Source organism: Centruroides sculpturatus, unplaced genomic scaffold (assembly GCF_000671375.1).
Source record: "Centruroides sculpturatus isolate CEXI.00-Female unplaced genomic scaffold, Cexi_2.0 scaffold1167, whole genome shotgun sequence".
Classification (NCBI taxonomy): Eukaryota; Metazoa; Arthropoda; class Arachnida; order Scorpiones; family Buthidae; genus Centruroides; species Centruroides sculpturatus.
The window spans coordinates 153,126-167,038 of NW_019385399.1; the positions used below are offsets into that span (position 1 = coordinate 153,126).

Consider the following 13,913-nt stretch of genomic DNA (forward strand, 5'->3'; position numbering starts at 1 on the left):
AATTGATAAACTGCATAAATTGCACAGTCTTATCGATCGTTTACACCACAGATTCAAATATGCTTATGTCCCAGAGGAAAATGTCTGTATAGATGAAAGTCTTATGTTATGGAAAGGGAGACTGGGATTTAGACACTATATACCAAACAAGCGCACTCATTTTGGAGTGAAAAGCTTCGAAATTTGCAAGTCACGAACAGAATATGTTTGGGACTTTATAGTTTACACCAGAGCTACGACTGAATATGGAAATTTTGAAGGTGGGCAAAGTGAGAAAGTTGTGCTTGCCTTATTAGAACCATTGTTCAATAAAAATCACAAGGTTTTTTTACACAGGTTTTTCACCTCGCCAACCTTAGCAAACACACTTCTGGAGAAACAAACCTGTGTGTGTGGAATGGTAAACAAAAATTGGATAGGAATGCCACGCAATTTTCCTGACCATAAATTGAAGGAAGGGGAATTTATAACCTGTCAGAAAGATAAATTGTCTGTGTTTTGTTGGAAAGATAAAAGGGATGTGACAATTCTAAGTGCAATGAGTGACAACAAATTCTCTGATTCGGGTAAACATAACAGATCAGGAGAAGTAACAATGAATCCAAATTGTATTTTAGATTATAATCATAATATGGGTGGAATCAATCTCTGTGACGGAGTGATACACAATTATTTGTGCATGAGAAAAATGAGTAAAATGGTATAAAAAAGTGTTTTTTCATATGATGGATATTGCACTATATAATGCTTGTGTTTTGTATTGCCAACGTATGAAAAAACAAATATCATTTCTTGATTTTTGTTTGTCTGTTATTAGAGAAGTGATAGAGAAGTATCACACAAGCAGACATCTAGCCTACCACAGTCGACTGTCACACAAAAATCCTTTAGTTTATCTAAACGGCATTTTCCTAGTTTTATACCACCAACAGAAAAAAAAAACATTCATCCAGAGTTTGTAAAGTATGTTCAGGAAACAAAAAGTGTGCAGAATCACGTTATTAGTGTGTACAATGTTTCATTTTACTATGTGTTGTTCCTTGTTTTGAGATTTATCACACTAAAACTAACTTCTGAAATAAAATTTTTATGTTTTTACATTTCCTAATATGTCTATTTTGTGTGTGTAAAATATAAAGTAATTTGGAATGATACAATAGCCACAATTATTATTTTTCTAAAATGTGTGATCGTGTTAGGCTTAATATAGAAAAAAATTCAACATGGATGACATGCGACAGAGAAAATATTCAACATCAGATAGATTAAGGCAGTCAATTACTGCACAATATCTACTTGAACAGGTTTTATAAGACACGTCACCAATGAATAACTAAAAATTACAGACCTATACTAATGACTAGCAGTATCTTAATGGCTGCCATGGTATATGTATGTTTCTGTATTCTTCCATTGTGTGGCAGAATGCAGAAACATGTTCTGGAAACTTGTGGATATCTCAGAAAATGGCAAGAATGAAAATAAAACCTTTATTTTCATTAAACTTGGTCTTTTATATTTCTCATGCCTTTGGAGCAGTAGTTTGAAAGATGATTATTGGTATGCAGTTTAGAAGTTGCCATCTTGAGCATTGAAATTTTACATTTTCTATTTCATTTCTATTAACAAATCATTGCTGATATACATAAACAACCAAACCCAAATATTCTGTAGTAATAATATTAATTTCCAGATTATTCAGACTATAGTTTGGCTAATTATTAATAAGTTAAAAAGAAAGAAATACAAATTGGAAAAATTAAATATTAATCACATTGGTAATCTTTGCTTTATTCCAGTATTAATTAAAAATGACTAATGTTTTTGAACAGCTTGACTGTCCTACTTCAGATCAGTTACATGTGTTCCAATTAGAATGCTCATTCTATAGCATTCCACAATTGTACTGAATTCAAATTTTAATTATTTTCAAAATTTATGAAATTTAAATTTACCAGATTAAACTTTACAACTAATGTATTCTATATAATTTTATATTAATACCCCATAGTCTAATTGAGGTATTATAATAATCTTTTTTTGGGGTTATCATAAAAAGCTTTTCAAGCACACAATAACATCTGCATTTCAGATATTAATGCACTCTCTCTTCAAGGCTGTTTTAAATATCTCTAACATCTTTAAAAATTTTTTTCTCAACTAAAACACTTTTTAATCAATGATGCTTGCTCCAATTTAGCTTTAATTTCTAGTTTCGAGGCATATATGGATAGCACTGTTGTTTGTTTCTCTCTCTCTCTCTCTCTCTCTCTGTTATCATATTTATGTTCTTTAGTCCTGCTTTTTGAGAGATCTGTTTGTGGCTCCCTATCTAAATTAAATCCTTGTCAAATCTGTAATCCTTTAATGGTATGCTATAAACTCCAGGAGCTCTGGTCTTATCTATAATATCTTTATCATTTTACAGTGTTTGATATATAGTGTTTCCCCTTTTGTATGCCAGCTTCATTCTTCCATTATGTGTAATTTTTTTTATATATTGGTTTCAGCCTCTTGTCATATTCCATCACTGTTTTTCTAGACTCAGCTGGAGTATATTTCGGGAACCAGGGGATGTTGTCATACGTATATTTTTCTGCTAAATGTTCTATGAGTTTTATCAAGTACCCATGTGCTTTCACTATTCTCCTTATATGCTTAAGCTCTATGATTATATCCTCAAAATTGGTGTAATGAGTAAATGCCCTCCTAATTAATGATCTAAATGCAGATACTTTATACTTAAATGGATCATTTGAATGAGCTGGAATGATTAAAGGAATGTATTCTGATATATAATACCCATTGGTATATATGCCACCTTCCCTAAATTTAATTCTAATATCCAAAAAATGGATGGGTGTGTTGCTATGCTGTTCCAGTTTCAGGGTGAGACCATATATTAATTCTGTTTAAAAAAATGTTTATATCTGGCTTTTTATGCCAAATAATGAGGATATCATGTATGTATCTACTATATAATGCTATGTTTTGGACAAATTCTGGCATTATTCTGTTTTCTAAATTACATATTATCAATTTGCATAGGTCACCAGACGTCAAATGTATTCTAAGCTCCATCAACTTATTCAATATGAAGATGAAATGCACTCCAACAATCCTGAATTATTGAAAGAAGTAAATAGGAGAATTATTGATTTAGAAAAAAAGGTCTCATTGTCTTTGCATAAGAAATACATCAAGATGTTGAATTGGATTCTTATGCAACAGCTCTGTAGGCAGAAATGGATTGATTTGATTTCTCTCATTTTTGGGACAATATCTCCCCTCACAGTTATTTGGTGGAGGTAATTAAAAATGGACCAATATATGTGTCCAATAAAGTGTATAGAAGTGCTGAGGGAGTAGTTATGAATATAGAAAAGGTACTTAATGAGATGAAAGATACCCACAAGGAGATGAGCAGGTGGAAAGCATTCTTCTCAGTACAAAATGAAAGAGTAGTAGAGGATAATAGGCTTTTTTGGAATAAAATTAAAGCCCATAGAAGATGGCTCATAGATAATGACATAGTCTTAATAAAGGCAGAAAAAAACCAAAGCCTTTGTGTTAATGAAAAAAGCAACCTATAAGACTCAGCTAGAGGATTATATTAGCAAAACAAATTGTCGTGCTAGGAATTAACAAATTGTTACATAATTTTTGTATGAGTGAATGAAGCCCAAGGGGCAAACAGTACCTAGTACATGTGCCATGGGCTGCTTGACTTTTCTACACCTGTAGATTTTGGCCCAAATCAAGCACAATAATGACCAGTATCTGCCACACACCACTACCAAATTCTAACACTCGCAGGAATATTGTTGCCATTATCCTGCATCATTGTCATGGAGGTCCATAGAAAGGCATAAATTATCATTTTTTTAATGGACAAAATAGCACAAATTTGATGGCAATTTAATATAATTTTGTTTGTATTGTTAAAAAACATTTTTTCTTAATTTTTAGGTGTGTTGCGGAATTGCAACACATGGCCTTAATGATTTTTTTCTAATTATGTTATGACATCTTGTATGCTAATCATAAGGTCTTCAATTTAACAGAATTTCTACCATAATCAAGATTGCATAAATGGACCAAAACAAATAAAAAACATACAATAATCACTAAAATAATATACTGTATCTGTTTTTTTTTACTGTTTATGATCACTGAAAGAAAATAAAAATTGTTTCTTGAATATTTGTTCTTGTGTTATGAATTTACATGATATTGTACTTACACAGATTCATTATGCAAGAAAAACATTAGAAATGGCAAATTTTGCTAATATTCCATATTTTTTAGAGGAAAATTAAAATCCTATTAGCATTCTGCATAAAAAATTTACTAGGCCAAGTGAAATTTCCATGACTCCAGGTCTTGCTCTATTTCCATTACATTTATGTGGCTAACATGCTGCTCTGAAGTAACACTGCACAGATTTCAATGTATAGCATGTGTTGCATATTTGCAACATTGGTGCTTAATGTGTTAAAGTTCAATGGGGTGTGCTTTGACATCAACATATTCACTGACTTGGCCTTCTCCATCTGTCTTATACAGGACTTTAAGTGCACCCCTAAGACTGTCAACAGCATTAACCACCTGGCATTGGATAGTACCAATAGATACACCCTCTCCTGGATTAGGAATACCATGGTCTGCTTGGCAATGACAGAGCAGATGCTCTGGCCAGGCAGACTGCTATGGATTGTAAAGGTGATTATATCTACAATTCCATTACAAAGAATAGATCAAAAACCATTTTCAAGAATGAGAACAATAACATCTAGGAAAACAACTGGAGAAATGAGCAAACTGGTGCTATTACACACTTATTTTTCCCAAGCATTCTCTCTAATCTAAAAAAAAGAAGAAGCTTATGACTACACCCACAAAGAAGTCCAGTTCTTAACTGGGCATGGGTCTTTCCCCAGCTACCTTAAAAAGTTCAAAATCCAGGATGACAGCAAGTGCACACTCTACAATACAGAAGACAGGACACTGCACTACATCTATCAGTGCCCGGTGATGGAGAGCAACAGACTCAGAATCCAACTTCTTGCTGACGCTGCTGACATTCCATGGTCTTGCTCCTTGAATGAACTGTTGAGCAATCATACACTACTAGAGGAGTTTTTCAGTGCCTCATCAAGAGTTACTTTAAGTTCATCAGTAATAATAGATTTCCCTATAAAGGCATACCTCGACTTACATCGTTTCGAGTTACGTCATTCCCGATTATACGTCGTTTGTCAAAAAAGTATATGGAAAAATAAAAATCAAGTTTAAGTCATTATATTCGACTTTGTCTGTCCGCCACAAATATTGAAGTTGTAATATCACTAGAAAAACGTTTAAAGCACATAAAATCATATTAAAATATATACAAGTATGTACTGTATTTACAGTACATGCATTCGTAAATTTAGATTACTTTTTTCTGTACTATATTAAAANTTATGACTATACCCACAAAGAAGTCCAGTTCCTAACTGGGCATGGGTCTTTTTCCAGCTACCTTAAAAGGTTCAAAATCCAGGATGATGGCAAGTGCACACTCTACACTCTACACTGCCTGGTGATGGAGAGCAACAGACTCAGAATTTAACTTCTTGTTGACGCTGCTGACATTCCATGGCCTTGCTCCTTGAATGAACTGTTGAGCAATCATACACTACTAGAGGAGTTTCAGTGCCTCATCAAGAGTTACTTTAAGTTCATCAGTAATAATAGATTTCCCTATATACAGAACGACTCCTAACTGCTATAATTGTATTTATATGTATATGTAACCAGTAAGTTCAGGGAGGTCATGTATCATAACTCAAATTGGGTTAGACTTAATGAAGATTTTACTTGTTAGCATTTACAATTTTTTATAAAACTTGTCCCTACTCTCAAAATTAAGCTTTTTGCCATTTTATATTAATTAAAAATATAAAAAGTTTTTAAATAAAATATCATAACAGATGCTGTCACAGTTCTAAATATTGTTGCCAGGAAAGTTAAGCAACTTTTTGCTGGATTTTTTATGAAGAGGGGCAAGCTTTGGGAATAATTTAATTCAATTTTTTACAGTTTTAATTTAATTGGATTAAAATCAACTTTATTTCACTGAAAATTTTTCAGTGAAATAAAGAAAATTTGGTTTTATGAGTTTATTACTAAATTATCTTAGTCAACAAGTTAAGTAGATAGTAAAGAAACTATTATTAAAAATGTTTAGGATATTTGTAGTTCCTATAGTTAAATATTTTAGAAAAGTTGCTTATTGAATGTTTTATGAAATATAAACATCTGAATAACACAATATATTACAATAAGAGATGGTGCCTAACATCTGCCTAAACTTCTAATCACGTAATTTCTAATTATTAATTGTAGCATAATAATGACCAATTAATTTGGCTGATGGTTTGATGATTAATAATACATTGGGTTATTGAGATGTTTATATATATATATATACCATGCCAGGTAATGCAATAGCTGGCTGAATACATCCCCAGTTTGTGCCATGGGTAACCATTGGATGGTTATATCTAAAGTTTAAATATGTCTGCAAGGGAAGAGTTGCACGGAGATCCAGGTGGCATAACTGAGCATACCTTACAGTATGCGGAAATTGTGGGTATGACTCCCACTCTGGGCTGATTCTTTTTTCCAGACTATTCTAATTATATCAAAATTATAGTTCCTACTTTTGATAAGAGATGGTGCCTAACGTTTTCCTCTAACCTAATCACATAATTTCTAATTATTAATTGTAGTGTAATATTGCTTGATTATTTTGGCTGATGGTTTTATGAAATAAAATTATATTTTATCATCATTTGTTACTCAAAATTTAATGTTTTATTTTAAAATATTTGTTACAGAAATCTTCCTCGTGCTATTTACATCTCACTACCATTAGTGACTGCCATATATGTTCTGGCTAATATTGCTTATTTTGCTGTTTTAACACCATATGAAGTGCTGTCATCAAATGCTGTGGCTGTGGTATGTTTTAATAAAATAATTTGTTTAAAAAATCTTTCAAGAAAACTTAATATTTATGCTTTCAAATTTTTATTTTAAGACATTTGGGGAACGTGTTCTGGGTGTAATGTCTTGGATAATGCCGGTGTCTGTTGCATTATCAACATTTGGTGGTCTTAATGGAAATATATTTGCATCCTCCAGGTAACTGGTTTGAATTGGTTAGTTTGATAAGGGCACAAGTCGTTTGTATATCATTTTAAAATAAATTGAAAAAACTGTTTGGTGCTTCAACAAATGCTGAATAAATAAAAGTAAAACATAAGTTTAATAGCTTAAGGTGTTGTTAATCATACTATGAAAGTGATTCATGATTATTTATGGTATTTGACAAAATGCTAATGAATGGAGAAGACTTTAGTCCTTTTCAAAATTTTCCCATTTTTCCTTGTATTTAAGTGATACTTTAATTGAAAATGGTATTTTTTTATATCTTTTTTATTAATAATTTGGATTTCAGTATGTAATGAAAATTTTACCTAGCTGTCTTTCTTTTTGCTGTTTATATTTGTGGACTTCTAAGCAAGAACTTTTGTCACTGTATGGTTAAGGTGTTCTTTCCTCTGTTAGTTTAACTTTTTTTAAATTTGAACTTGGATATTCTATTTGGTATTTCTGATGCTTTTTCACTTGGTCATTAGTTCAAAATCAGGAACATCTTGAATCTTGTATCAGGAATGCTTGCCTGATAGTAACTGTTCTCTGAAGTACATTTAATTTCTTGTCATCCATTAAAATTTTCATTGAAGTAATAGCACAACACCTACAAAACTCTTTAAATTGACACACAAAATCAGTGATTATGATAAAGGCATTAATCAGAAGTTTGCACTTTTTTTCAAAGTCAGTGTGCTACAAACCTATCAAAGAAAGTGCAGGAGGTGCATGGACCGTACATTTATTAAATGTGAACATGTAATCTTAGATGTATACTACAGACGCACTTTTAGTTTAAAATGGCAGAAATTTTGCCTTATGCCCTTTTCAAATTAACTGACTCAATTATATTTTTTTTAATCTTATAATTACAGTAGTTCATCAGTTTCATACACCAAGTATGAAAGTGATGAACTACTCTTTTTCAAGCATGTTATTCTTTGTGCAGAAATTTTGTAGTAATCATTACACTTCTTAGTAATGTATATTATTTGTGTGTTAAAAGTTATTTATATAAAATACCTGGTGTTTTCTTTAAAAAAAATAATTATTATTAACAGCAGGTTTTAAAAAAATATTTTTATCCTTTCCATTTTTCATAACACATGAATGACTCAATACTACACACAAATCTCCATAAATTTAAATAAAAAAAATATATGCTTTAATGGAATCACAATATACATACATAGTAACAGAACAGATATTTAGAAAAAAAAATAACATATAATAAAAATAGAAAAATATTAATTATGTATGCTTCATTATGTTTTTGTTTTTTCTTCTTGTTAATTTTTCAGGCATACAGAGACATAGTGTTTAGTGATCTTTACTTTTTGTGTTCCAAGTTTTTAAGGAATGGCAATTGTGGATGATTTTTTCAATTTTTCTGGAAGTTTATTTATGAGATAGATTTGATTGAGTCATTTGAAAAGAAGTGTTTTGAAGGATTCTTCTAGTGCCTGTAGCATTTCTACAAGAATGATCTACTGTGGCTATATGACAATAATTAATATGTAATTACACTGATAAATGATAAATTCATACATGTGTATAAAATTTATTTTGTTGTTTCTCTTCTGCTTGTTTCTATTTGAATATCCTTTGTCTTACTCTGTTGGCTATACTATGGCACTTCATGCAATGGCATAGTGTGGATTATTTAGGTATCTCAATTTAAAAGACTAAAATTCAGTTTCGTCACAGAATAAGTAATGAAAAATTCCGTGCTAGTGTTGCCACCTTTTTAAAATCGCTTACCCAGATGGCAGGTGAAGTTTGTCCGAACAGAAGTTCCTGACACATGCGTATGTCATTTTGCAATGCAAAGAATAATGTGCAATGCATGCCGGTTCTAAATCAGTTACAGTTAGCGACTAGGGAGACTTGGGTTGGAGTAATGCAAGTAACCTAGATGACTTAGCTCTATTGGATATTGGAGGTGTATATGAATATGAATGAATCGTACAAGCAGAAAAAAAAAGGTCAACAGGTTGTGCACAATATCCTGGACTGTCTGGATGGTAACACTATTCTGTTCTCATTTCAATTGGTCCGAATCATAGATGCGACGAAAATATGTGATGAAATGGTTCAAGTTTTTACAAGATGTTATTATTATTATTGTGAAATTTTGCCGCCCGGGGTGGGTTGCCCTGCCGCCCCCACTATGCTATGCCACTGACTTCATGTTTATTGTTCTAGCAATCCATTGTTTGTAGTCTACCTTCTGGTAAGGAAATTGGAATATGGGAAGACAATGAAAAAGGAAATGGTGAGTTGAAAGAGTACAGCTATTGTCTGATCAGAAGAGGAAAGTTTGCTAAGCAGTGAAAAATTTGGAAAGTGTGTAGGTGAGAATTTGATCGAGTTGTATGCATTAAACAACAGCTGAAGTAACATGGAGAATGCAGGGAGAGAAAACCCAGACAGGAGGAGAAAACTGTATATGATTTTGGGTATTTCAAGTCTCAGGATTAGATTATAAGCTACATTACAAGATGTTTTCAGAGAAACAGTGTCACAGTTATACATTAGTCCTTTCTACCTAGAATTCCCAGGAACCAAAGTAAGATTAATTAAGTGTTTTGGAAGTGATTAGAAATCCTCCTTGACTGAAATTTGGTTATTTCTCCTAATCAAAGGATTTACCCATCAAGCCAGTATCTCCTGTAATCTGTATTATCACTCTTGTGAATACTTTACTCTGGCTTACCTTTCTATCCATTTGTTTCTATTAATATAAGTTTAGTTATAAGATTAGATATATTATTACTTGTGGTGTTAGTTTTAATTATAAGTTTCTTGTTGTTGTAAGTTGGGCATGCTGTTGTTGTTACATTATATCTGAGATTGATGTGGCTTCAGCATTGCAGCCGACATGGATATCATTGTAACATGATCATTAACCTATATTTTTGATCTGGTAAGTTTCAGTGTTTATCTGGGAAACTCATAAAAGGGCAATTACAATTCCTAGATCTTACATTCTTATATGTGTACATGATTTTCAGTTGTTAGAATTTCAGAATTTATATAAAAATATAAATTAAGATAATTTTTTTGTTATTGTACAGTTGATGTGTATCTATATAAATTAAAGGTACAAACAAATAATTTCATAGTACTACTGGAGCTTCTTATTATTTTAATTCTTTTAAAGCTCTACCAAACTTTTTTAAAATGGTTGGTTGAAATTCATCTTTTTCCGATTTGTTTTCAGTCATCTAGTTTTAGTCTACTGTAGAGTTTTGTGTATTTGTGTATCTCAAAACTTTTTATCATTTTCAATCAGTACTTACTTTCTTTGTCATTAATGAAATTTAGAACTTTCCTTCTCCAAATTGCTCTTTGATCTCTGCTATTAAACCCTTTCTGTTCCCCACATTCATATTTTGATCTATCTCTCTCTATATATTCCCTGATTGTTGGTCTCTTACTTTCTTTGTTTTTCTGTTGATCTTATTACAAATTTTTATATTCTTTCATTAGTTTTTTCTTACAATTTCTCCATTATGTTTAAAATTACTTCTGTCATTCATGGTTTGTATCTGATTGAACAGAAAGTTCTCACACTTTTTGGAACTTTCTAGAAAAACTTTTTTCTGGAACATTCTAGAATGTTCCATGGTAGTATATAAACAGGTCGGGGTATGTGCTATAAGAAAATACCAAATCCAGTCCTCTCACTCTACTTTACCATGACCAACCAACATCCGCTAACCAAAGAGCAAGTTCGCCTGCTCCTCATTTATGAGTATTGTTCCAAAAAAAAGCAGCCGGTTCCATCACTGACATCAATGCTGCATTAGGTCCAGACACTGTCTCCAGAAGAACTGCATATGATTGTTATGAATGCTACAAAAGTGGAGATCCCTAACCCAAGAAGATCATGCTCTCTGTCTTCTGGGATTCTAAAGGAATGAATCATCGTGTTCGAGTTGCTGCTGCAAAATATAACCATCAACACCACTTTCTACAATGAACAACTCAACGTTTGCAGCAGAAACTGGCAGAGATCTGCCCGGAACACCAGAACACCATCCTGCTGCATGACAATGCATGGCCACATACAGCTAGGCAGACCCGCCAGAAGCTACTGGATCTGAACTGGGAGGTCTTGCCTCGTCCACCATATAGCCCTGACATTGCACCTTCGAATTACCACATGTTTGCTGCACTCAACCGTCACCCCTGGCTGGCAAGGAGTTCAACAATGAAACCGACTTGGAGGCCAGCCTGACCAACTTCTTCTAGTCACAGCCACCAGAGTTTTATAGAGATGGCATACATTCCTTGCATAAGCATTAGCAGGAAGTAGTCAATAACAATGGTGATTACATTGATGATTGAAGTCAATTCTGTAAATAAAATTTTCTTGAATAAATGAAATGAAATTTTTGTTCAATCAGATACAATGTTTTCTCCTCTTTCTAAAACATGCTTNTTTTTCCGATTTGTTTTCAGTCATCTAGTTTTAGTCTACTGTAGAGTTTTGTGTATTTGTGTATCTCAAAACTTTTTATCATTTTCAATCAGTACTTACTTTCTTTGTCATTAATGAAATTTAGAACTTTCCTTCTCCAAATTGCTCTTTGATCTCTGCTATTAAACCCTCTCTGTTCCCCACATTACCCCTGGCTGGCAAGGAGTTCAACAATGAAGCCGACTTGGAGGCCAGCCTGACCAACTTCTTCTAGTCACAGCCACCAGAGTTTTATCGAGATGGCATACATTCCTTGCATAAGCATTAGCAGGAAGTAGTCAACAACAATGGTGATTACATTGATGATTGAAGTCAATTCTGTAAATAAAATTTTCTTGGATAAATGAAATGAAATTTCTGTTCAATCAGATACAATGTTTTCTCCTCTTTCTAAAACATGCTTAAGCTGCTTTAATTAAATTTTTGAATAAAGAAAAATGGAACACCCATTCTTCCTCTGTCTTTTCATCCTATATTTCCATGGGTTATTACCTCTATGGCCATTTGGATGTTTATAATGCTTAGGCTACGGTTACTGTGGGTGCGAATTCTGATGAAATCTTGTTCTGACAAGTTCGTCCGAACAAACAAATACCTGTTTTCCAATGAGAGAGTTTACTTTGGCAGCAAAGGGCATGTCAGAACATGCACGATGTAGTCAGAACCATTTGAGCGTTCAAACGAATTTGATTTTTTCATGTGTTCTAACGTTGAATTTTGAGTGTTTTGGTTTTTTCAACATGGATATTGATAAATTGATTAGTCTTGTGTTCGAGAATAGGTGTTGTGGGACATGAAAGACAAAAACTATTACAACAGAGATATTTCTTGGCAGAGATATCTCTCATTCTGAAATACTCGAAAAACTTTTGCGGGTTGTTCCACAAATCGATATAATATTTGGAACTCTCCCTTATCGTCTCTTGTGGAAAATAAGTGGTTAACATGCTCTGTTTTCCCAAGAGCTATCAACAATAACTTAATCAACAGACTTTCAAGAAAATAAAACTTATCAAGTTCATCCATTTTGCTGGGAGGCAGAAACGTACTGACCATCAGAAAACGCACACAGTATACCCACCTTGTTCTGACGAGGATTTCAGACATACTCATCAGAACAAGATTTTGTCAGAATTCGCATCCACAGTAACCATAGCCTTAGACATTGCTTTTTATTTTAAGTAAATTTTATCATTTATATGGTCTGTTTATTTGTTTTCATTTTAGGCAGAGCTTGGCCAGTTATTTGGACTAAGCTGAAGTTCTCAGTCTACATCAACTCCTGTGGATCTGTTATATAATTTAACTTGATTATAGTATTTTCTCTAATCAATATGTAGGCAATTTAATATTGTTTCCATTGCCTGGCATTTTTCAAATTCTCTGTACATCTTCCTATATATATAAAAATGAATGTATGTGTGTCTGTGTGTGTGTGTGTGTGTGTGTGTGTGTCCTTCATGCATTACCACACCGTTTATGTGATTGCTGTGAAACTTTGGGAAGTTGTTTAATATACTCCAGCGAAGGTTTGTGGCATAGTACGATTGCCATGAAACTTTGCAAAGTTTTTTAATACCCTCCCATGAAGTACATTTATCCTACGATAGATGGCGCGCATTTACACGAGCGTTCGAGCAATGTGTTTGATCCATTTCAAATTGTGAAGACCATTTCCCCCTTTCAAAAAATATCTCTATATATGCATTTGTTATTTACGATATTTGTAATAGTTTTTGTTTAATCACTTTATTTCAACTTTTTTTTGCTAATTATGTATTCGCTCGAACTTCGTTAAAACTTTAACTGTACCCCGAACAACAACCGAAGCTGTAGGAAGAAATTCACATATTTTACCGATCTATGTATCCCCCCTTTTCCAAATTTTAATATCGACTCAAAATAATTTAAAAAGACAAATTACAATAAAACAGTTTATTATCCAACTATCAGAAATTTCACAACATGCCAAGGAAGAGAGGAAGGAGCAATTAAATAATGAAAATTATAAAGGATTTTAAAAAATATATAAAAATTGGAGAATCCGTGCTTCTCGCATGGACAACTGTATGTGGCCAGCTCACGCGTCGGAAAACCTTCTGATTTATTTGTGTACGCACCAGACGGAAAAACAAAAAATATCGTGTATCCACAAGCACTCCAATAAATAAATAGAATTGAAACGACACTTTGAAATGTTTTCCCGATGAAAATGAATAATAAT

General features: G+C 32.8%; 1 protein-coding gene across 5 annotated transcripts in view; it reads left to right on the forward strand.

The window, feature by feature from the left end:
* Positions 1 to 13,913, forward strand: part of LOC111638538 (Y+L amino acid transporter 2-like) — a 118,769-nt gene that overhangs the window by 84,807 nt on the left and 20,049 nt on the right. For all 5 annotated transcript variants that reach the window (XM_023384258.1, XM_023384256.1, XM_023384259.1 and 2 more), the window contains exons 6-7: positions 6,885 to 7,008; positions 7,088 to 7,191. In XM_023384258.1, the coding sequence (XP_023240026.1) occupies positions 6,885 to 7,008; positions 7,088 to 7,191 (228 nt within the window). The remainder of the gene's footprint in view (positions 1 to 6,884; positions 7,009 to 7,087; positions 7,192 to 13,913) is intronic.